This window comes from Jatropha curcas, chromosome 1 (assembly GCF_041381405.1).
Source record: "Jatropha curcas cultivar XTBG-Jc1 chromosome 1, XTBG_Jcur_1.0, whole genome shotgun sequence".
In the NCBI taxonomy this organism is placed as follows: Eukaryota; Viridiplantae; Streptophyta; class Magnoliopsida; order Malpighiales; family Euphorbiaceae; genus Jatropha; species Jatropha curcas.
This window is the reverse complement of record NC_143151.1, coordinates 19,118,710-19,127,151: the sequence shown is the minus strand read 5'-3', so window position 1 is coordinate 19,127,151 and position 8,442 is coordinate 19,118,710. Positions and strand designations below refer to the sequence as shown.

The window sequence follows — 8,442 nt, the reverse complement described above, 5'->3', positions numbered from 1 at the left end:
GTCACTCAAAATTTACTATTGTAGTAGTGTACAAACAGCATTTTATGAAAATAATTATTGAATGGTAAATTTTAATTAATGTATCCATATGAAAATGAATTTGGTAAAAAAATTAGACAATAATTGTTTGTTAACCATAATTTTCCGTATTAAGTTGCTATAATGCTTAATGACCAAGCGATGAAGAAAAGAAACCGGCATGTATATATATATATATATATATATATATATATATATATATATATATATATATATATATATATATATATAAGTCTATTCCAATTTGATTGTTACACTTTGTCGTTTCCTATTAGGGTCTGGGCTATCAAGTTTGTATGTATTCTAACCTACTTATCTGAACCGTGGTTCGAACATGCCAAAATTGGCAAAGTTCAGGTAACTTGGCAGAGAGTGGTTAACAGTCACAGCAACCTTCTGTCCATTCTTCCATTTCCATATTATAGCTTTGAAGATATGTTAACTTATAGCTTCAGATAATTGTAGAAGCAGAGGATTAAAGATAATAATAGGTATGGAATGTTTTCTCTTTTCTATTTGAATTGCACTAAAAGAGAAGATATTATAATTTTCCAGGTTTCAGAAACGCTTTAGTTTCCATTTCTCATTTCTTTGCGTCTTCTACTCCCTTATTTGAACCTTCTATAGATCTTTATATCTTTCCTGAAAAGCTAAAGGCTAAGGCTAACAAAGGTCTTTGGGATCAGATTTATGGGTCGTGGAAAAATACCAATTAAAAGAATAGAAAACCAGACGACGAGGCAAGTCACCTTCTCCAAGCGAAGAGCTGGTCTTCTGAAGAAGACTCATGAACTTTCAGTGCTTTGTGAGGCTCAAATTGGTCTCATCATCTTTTCTAGCACTGGAAAACTGTGCCAGTACTGCACTGAGCCTTTCAGGTTTATTCATTTTACCATTTCTCTACTTTTTTTTTTTTTTTGTTCTCCATTTTCTTTCTGAGATGGATCTGTTGTTTCTGATTTTTTCTTATTAGAACTTCAATTGACAAATATCTTGAGTGGATTCACTTTTCTTTTCTGCATGTTTCTGACAAGCTAGAGCTAGGGTTTCCAGTCTAGTTCCATTCTCTCCGTTTCTTGAACAGCTTCTTTTACAATGATTTTACCTTTTCTTTTTCTTTTTTTTTTTTCCTTTACTTTCTATTTCTGACTTTAGTTATGTCTGACATTATTCTATTTCATCATCCTTAAACATGTAATATATTGTAAATAAAATTGTGTGATATGATCTGATCATCATCACAATTTTGTCTTGAGTTCAACTGTAAGGCCATGTTTATGGACTGAAATTTTTGTAGTAAGAACTTTCAGTTCATTTATGAGCACTACAAAATTTTGTTTTCGTTCCAATAACTTAAATTTATATTCAAGTTTTCTATATTTTTAAGCATAATTCCTATTCTTGCTAAAAAAATTCTATTTTGTTATTCAAGAATTAAACTTTGGGTGGAATACTTTGATCTTAAATGTTTATTTTCATTCCCATTCCAATTTTTAATGTAATCCAAACAGTTCCTGGAAGTGATAACTTTATCTAAATGTGTGTTTGTGTATATATGTATCGAAATATATGAAAATTATATTAATAATCTGTTTCTTTAATTCAATAAAATATTGTTAGTTAGTAATAGAAAGTGAGAGACACAATTACATGCAACAAATTTCTTTTACTTGTTCCTCCACCTGAGCAATGATATAGTTAAGAGTAATTTGACCTAGACTTGAACTTCACCTATGAATGATCTGAGCTGACTACAACTGTAAAAACAAAAAAAAAAGTGTGCAATGCATGATTATTTCCAATTACAAATACTTAATCTCTCATATAATTATTAATTAAAGATTTCCATTTGAGATCTCGTTCTTGTTTTTGTTATACAAATGTTGTAGGATGAAGCAAATTATAGAAAGATATCAGAAGCTTAGGGGGAACAGTATTCCTGAGCATGATAGTTTAAGGGTAATTAATTGAAATACTTTAATTACATGTATGTATGAAAATTAATCCATGTTTTGCAATTTAATCCTTTTTCCATTTATTAATTTTGCAGGAACATCTATATGGGGAGTTGGCAATGCTAAGGAAAGAAACTTGCCGTCTTCAATTAAATCTGCAGCTTTACAGAGGTGAAGACATGAGTTCCATTTCTTTTGAGGATTTAGGTGAACTCGAACAAAAACTAGAATCCTCTGTTGCCAAGATCCGCAACCGGAAGGTAATTTTTCTTTCTTCTTTCTTTTCTTTTTTTCATTTGAAAATTTTCTTATTTAGTTGTTATCGCTGGATGTAGCGATAAGAACTCTGTGCTTTATATTATCAACAAGAAAAATTGCAAGAATGAGGAAGAAGAGTGATACTACTAAAACTTAAACTCTCTAAAATTGTAAATTTAAACTGATTTAAATACTCATAATAATAATTGAACACGTTAATTATTATTATTTATTATTATTAGTGGACCCGGATGAAAAGACTAGTCATGGCTTACCATACCCATCCATTAATTCCAACAACGTATACATTGTTATGAAGAAACTTTCTTGGAACATACAGATAGACCCCAAGTTTTTCTTTTTCTGAGTTAATTCTTTTTGGTTCTTTGACTTTGTTGTGCATACAGAATGAACTCTTGCAACAGCAACTGGATAATCTGCGGAAGAAGGTGAAAGCTGTTTCTTTCTTCTAAAGCACATGAGAATTTCCTAGTTGAACGCATGTATAACCTAATTCTTCCTTTTTCTTTATATGTCAGGAGCGAATGTTGGAGGAGGAAAATGGCAATATTTACCGTTGGGTATTCGATTCAGACCAAATATTTTCTTATCTTGTTATTTTATTTTATAGGAAACGTTCTTGTTGTATAATGTCTGTAGCTTATTTAAGTTGATATATATGGATTTATTAAGTACTACTAAATGTAATAATGTAAATTTAACATGATTATCTGAAAATTAATGCATACATATGATCGATTTAATTAAATCAGATCCAGGATCAACGTGTCGCAATGGAGTATCACCAGGTAACAATAGAAGCAAAACCAGCGGAGCATCAACAAGTTCTTGAACAATTCCCATTCTGTGGAGAACCAAGTAGTCTCCTTCAGCTTGCAATCATTCCTTCTCAAATTCAGTCGTACCATCTCCAGCTTGCTCAGCCCAACCTTCAAGGTTCTGGCATCTAGCACTTCAAGTAAGCTATATTAACAAAAATATGCATCATCTTTCTTCCCCGCTATCTCGTAATCTTTTTTTGTTTTTTTTTTTTTAGGCTTTTGCAGAACTGTAATGTTTTGAGAGAAGCGCTTCTTGGGTACAAGTATTGTGCAATTAACAGCAGACAGAATGCAAGCATTGCTTTTGAGACAGACTGTTCATATATTTGGTTTCTCACTGCATTAATGTTCTTCAAATTATGGCTTGGAGTGATAATTAAACAATAGTGGTGTGTCATCTTTGAGCCGAAAATAATCTAGCATAATTTGAACATTTGAAACTTTTCTTTGTATGTATATCCTGGTATTCTATAGAGTTATGTGTTTGTGTTCTATGGAAGCAAAGAAACAAAGGTAAAAACTGTTTCAACACATCTGAAGTAATTCGACGGTACCAATAATGAAAGTAAGAAAGTTAAAGGTAAAAAACTATAATAATTTCCCTTCATTATCATAAAAATAATATTCTTGATTTTCATAATCAACAATGTGTTTCATTTGGCTCACTATAAATCCTAGCATCATATATATTTGCTCTGAGCTAGGATGGGATTTATCATGCGCAACAAATCTATGAAGAGCTCCATGCATCTCTACAAAACTATAACCAGGGGATTTTTTCACCCCCATCCTCTCCATGGCCTCTCTCATGCTTCTGGCTTTATCCCAGCGTCTAAAAATAGCATAAACATTTGATAATCCAACATATCTACCATCTTGGTGTGGCTCTAGCTCAATAAGCTTCCTTCCTACAGTTTCAGCGAGGTCCAACTTTCCGTGATTCATACATCCATTGAGAAGAGCACCTAACATTGAAGCTGTTGGCTGAATTGGAATTTGACATAGAAATTGATAAGCCTCTGCTACTTGACCGGCACGAGCCATGACATCAACCATACAAGCATAATGCTCACTTTTGGGAGTCATGCCATTTTTACCAAGACAATCAAAGAAATACCAAGCTTCCTTTACCAATCCACCATGAGCACAAGCACTCAACAAATTCAAGTATGTGATCTCATCTGGCTTAACGCCAACTATATGCATTTCTGAAAACAAATCTAGAGATTCTTTTACCAAACCATGACATGCGAATCCTCCAATCATAGAGTTCCAAATGAAAACATCACTTGGCTTCATGAGACCGCTACGAAACACATGTAAAGCCTCCTGTATTGCCCCGCATTTTGCATACATGTCAACAAGGGAGGTACGTAAAACCAGAGTTAATGGCAACTCATTATCAATCACATAATGATGCATCATTCTTCCTTTATCAAGAGCACCTAAATGTGCACAAGCACACAATACACTGACCATAGTCACCTCATTCGGTTTAGGACCAGAAACTCGCATTTCCTCAAAAACAGCTAAAGCTTCATCGTAGTCCCCTTTCCTGACATACCCATCAATCAAACAACTCCATGATAAGACGTCTTGTTCAGGCATTAAATCAAACACTTGGCGTGCCATGCTTATATCCCCACACTTTGCATAGCCATCTAGCATGGAATTCCATGAAACCAAATTCTTCACCGGTATTCCATCAAATACTTTTCGTGCATTTGGAATATCTCTAAAGGAAGAATACATGTGAATCAAAGAATTAGAAACAAACCTATCGGACTCATAACCAGCTTTTGTAATATAGCCATGAATGGCCAAACCAAGTTCTCGCTTCAAGAGGCAAGCCGACGCCTTGGCAAGAAAAGGGAACGTTAAATGGTCTGGAAAGACACCAACCCTTAACATTTTAACAAAAAGTGATATTGATTCATTTGGTTTCTTGCTCTTTGAGTAACCTCTTATGACTGTATTCCAATTGAAAATTTTTGGCTTTGAGAGAGAGAATAGAACCCAGCAGGAGTAGTCGATGCATCCGGAATCAGATAGTGCAGAGAAAGAAAGAAGTCTTGACACAAAGGCCTCATCTTGGGAGAGGCCTAAAGTTATCAACAAAACATGAATTTGCTTCAGCTGAAACATTGACTTGCATTTATCAAGGATGGTGATTAGGGAGGATATAGGACTGGCATTTCTACCAACTAGTGATGCATTCAACATTTACAGGTTTTGAGCAGCTGAAGGGAACAGTGATGGAGGTGGCGAGCAGTGACAAGTAACAACCATTTTCTTGCAGCAGTAAAGATTGCGCATTCGACTCGCCACACCAGGGGAGTCATTATATACGGCGAAAAACTTATCTAGACAATGTCCTGTATAGACTAAACTAATAAAATTCAGTATTTTTATTGAAACGAAAGTATTTTTTACCGTACACTTAAAATCGATAAAGTCGAAACACTTTTTAAAAATCTTGAATTTCATTTGCTTAGTCCATAGACGAGGGTATGGACCAGATTTAGGCAAGTTTTTTTCTTTTATATAATTATCTACGGGCCCCAAGCCACGTGGACTTGTATATAGTGAGTGTAGAATACAAGGCAAGGGGTTGTGATATCATGGAAGTTCAAGGGCAAAGATGTCCTTGTATATTGAAAATGAGGTTTTTGAAGTAGAGTTGGTTGGTGCAAAGCTTCCAACGAAAGCTACCAATAAATGGCTTGGGGAATAGAAGAGAAGAAACTTTAGGTTGAAAAGTTGAGTTTAAAAATTTTTCAAAAATCATAGAGTAGAGAGTGGAAAATTTTGGTGTTGCTCTAAGGCATTGGCTGAGCGAAGAAAGTGGAGGTTGAGAAGCAGGTCGGCATTCTCACCAAGAGCTTCAGGTAAGCATAAAATGGAAACACACTTGCGTTCATATGTTTGCTGATTCAGAATGCACTCGTATTCATATCTTAGTGATGAATATTAGGCTTAAATTTGAGCATAACTTTGTATTAGGCACTGTATTTTCTATAATTGTCCAGCAAAGCCTTTATGAATTTAAGCTCTACTTCTTATTGATAAATGCTAGTCATTTTATATGTTTGTTGTTATTGTTACATGGTAGAGTATATGTTTGATGTTATTGTTACTTTGTAGAGTATATGGATGCTGCATATCAGTCTTGAAATGAAAGCTAACATATTGCTTAACATGATTTGGATTAGCGATGTCAATTAACATGATTCATCTTAGCATCAAGTACTATAGACAAATTTTTTTTTTTTTTTTTTTTTTTGCAAAAGGAAAATTTTATTTATATCTCAAATAAGGAGAGCCAGTACAATAAAAAATAATGAGACCTCTAATAGTTCGTGGCAAAGATTCAAAAGAGAAAAAACCTAACGAGTTCTGAGTAATTCTGCTCTGAATTGCAATAGAGTGAGCTACTTGATTGCCCTCCCTATATATATGTGTGATGAAAGAATTTGAGGATAAAAGGAAAGACCGAATAGATTGAATCTTAAGGTCAGACAAAATATTATGAGTTTGTTGTAACTTTTGAATCAGTTGCAAGGAATCCACTTCTATTTGGAAAGAGGTCGGAATTCTTTGAGTACACCATTTGATACTTTCCTGAAGAGCGTGGAGCTCTGCCTGAAATGGAGATACTGCTGAGAAGAGAAAGGAGTGGCCGGCCACAAAATTCCCATTTGAATTCCGAATGACAACGCCTCCAGAAGAAGAAGAATCGGAATAGGAAGCATCCACGTTAATTTTATAAACTGTTGCAGTCGGCTTTCTCCAGTAAACCAAAGAGAGTTTACGATGATTCCTCTGACCAAAACTAGTAGGTAGCAGATTGGTTAGAGCATTGGCAGGTTTTCTAGTGAAGTTGCGAGGCGAACAAGCAACTCCCCAATTAAAAATAAACTTACTAATCTGCTGCTGAAGTAAGTGAATTCCTGCATCACCTTCACCCTAGCTGAAATTACAATATAATTTTCATACATGCCACATAATTACTAGAGGAACTAGCCGACGAAGGATGCTTACAGTACTTTGTGGCCGAGAAACTAAATGCCATGTTATCAACTCTTGACGCAGTGTGTGACAAGTAGAATTGCCGCCGGAAAGCAAATATTGTCTAAAGAAATTCCATACCCATAGAACCTTTGGACAATGAAGAAACAGATGATCAATGGTGACTAATGAGCAGGAACATAGAGGACAGCAATAAGGCCCATTAATCCCTAACACATTCAAACTATGAGGAAGAGGAAGAGCATTTCGGAGCAACCTCCAAGTAAAGGCCGAGAGTTTTTTAGGGATAGAAGAGTCCCACATCATGCTAAATAACAATGTGTTGCTTTTATGTACTCGAACATGCTCATAAATAACAACGAAAGAAGGTGACACAACCTCTGCAGAATTATTTAATTCTGAAGCCACTTCATGAACACGACAAATGCGTTTCCATGAGCAGGAATCAGTCGCTTGAAAAGACATAAAACCTTTATGGTGATACCTCTGAAACATGTAAGCTGACCATATCGAATCGCGCTTCATATAAGAGAACCAAAGCTTGACTGGGTATGCTTGTTGAATGGAAGAAAGGGATCGCAGACCCAAACTGCCCTCAGCAGTAGGAAAACAAGTTTTCTGGAATTTAACCCAATGATGCTTATTTTTTGCATCTGTTTTACCCCATAAAAAATCTGCCATTTGAGTCTCCAAAATACCAATAACACGAGCTGGAAGCTTCATAGTACCCATAATATGTATGGGAATTGAACTCAAAACATGCTTAATTAAGACCAGTCTACCACCCATCGACAAAATTGTCTTAGACCATCCCATAAGCTTAGCAGAGATCTTTTTAATCAACTCACTGCAATATGAGGTACGATTAATACCTTGGTAAATCGGGGCACCGAGATATGTGAAGGGGAGGCATTTCTTTTTAATTGAAAGAGCTGCTTCAATTCTTGAGACGGTCAGGGACCCCAGTTTTTTTGAACAATAGAAAGAGCATTTTTCAAAGTTAATCATCTGGCCCGAAACATCTTGATAGTAAAGGAGAAACTTTTTAAAATTGGCGGTACTACGCTTATCCCCCCTAATGAAGATCAATAGATCATCTGCAAAGCTTAAATGAGTAACAGGGGAACAATTGCGAGCAAGCTTATAAGGTTGAATTTTTCCAGAAGAGACAAGATGTTTCAAACCGCGAGAGAAACATTCAGAAACCAAAATAAATAAGTAAGGAGAAGGTGGATCCCCTTGCTTGACCCCTCCAGAAGGTGCGAAGAAACCATAATTGACACCATTAACACAAACTGACAGTCTGGTGGCCGAAAGGT

The 8,442-nt window shown here is 35.3% G+C and overlaps 2 protein-coding genes across 4 annotated transcripts; one reads left to right on the top strand and one right to left on the bottom strand.

The window, feature by feature from the left end:
* Positions 1 to 319: 319 nt before the first annotated feature.
* On the top strand, positions 320 to 3,567 carry LOC105634569 (protein TRANSPARENT TESTA 16). Of its 3 annotated transcripts, none has more exons than XM_037640647.2 (8): positions 320 to 530; positions 667 to 917; positions 1,929 to 1,998; positions 2,090 to 2,254; positions 2,660 to 2,701; positions 2,792 to 2,833; positions 3,026 to 3,209; positions 3,310 to 3,567. In XM_037640647.2, exons 2-8 carry the CDS (start codon positions 730 to 732, stop codon positions 3,333 to 3,335), a joined length of 717 nt encoding a protein of 238 aa, XP_037496575.1. In that variant the 5' UTR covers positions 320 to 530; positions 667 to 729; the 3' UTR covers positions 3,336 to 3,567. The 3 variants fall into 3 exon arrangements, with proteins under 3 accessions (XP_037496575.1, XP_020535106.1, XP_012072832.1); XM_020679447.3 differs by having other exon boundaries at positions 321 to 530; positions 726 to 917; XM_012217442.4 differs by having other exon boundaries at positions 325 to 530; positions 726 to 917; positions 3,026 to 3,231.
* Positions 3,568 to 3,675: 108 nt separating this feature from the next.
* LOC105634589 (pentatricopeptide repeat-containing protein At5g08305) lies at positions 3,676 to 5,427 on the bottom strand. Its single transcript, XM_012217462.3, has one exon. It carries the CDS (start codon positions 5,315 to 5,317, stop codon positions 3,683 to 3,685), a length of 1,635 nt encoding a protein of 544 aa, XP_012072852.1. The 5' UTR covers positions 5,318 to 5,427; the 3' UTR covers positions 3,676 to 3,682.
* Positions 5,428 to 8,442: the final 3,015 nt, after the last annotated feature.

Bases quoted from the DNA above. Each gene is read 5' to 3' on its own strand.
- LOC105634569 (XM_037640647.2), top strand. From the start codon at position 730: ATGGGTCGTGGAAAAATACCAATTAAAAGAATAGAAAACCAGACGACG. The intron at 918-1,928 runs GTTTATTCATTT...CAAATGTTGTAG, and splicing joins TACTGCACTGAGCCTTTCAG to GATGAAGCAAATTATAGAAA. The intron at 2,255-2,659 runs GTAATTTTTCTT...TTGTGCATACAG, and splicing joins CCAAGATCCGCAACCGGAAG to AATGAACTCTTGCAACAGCA.
- LOC105634589 (XM_012217462.3), bottom strand. From the start codon at position 5,317: ATGTTGAATGCATCACTAGTTGGTAGAAATGCCAGTCCTATATCCTCC.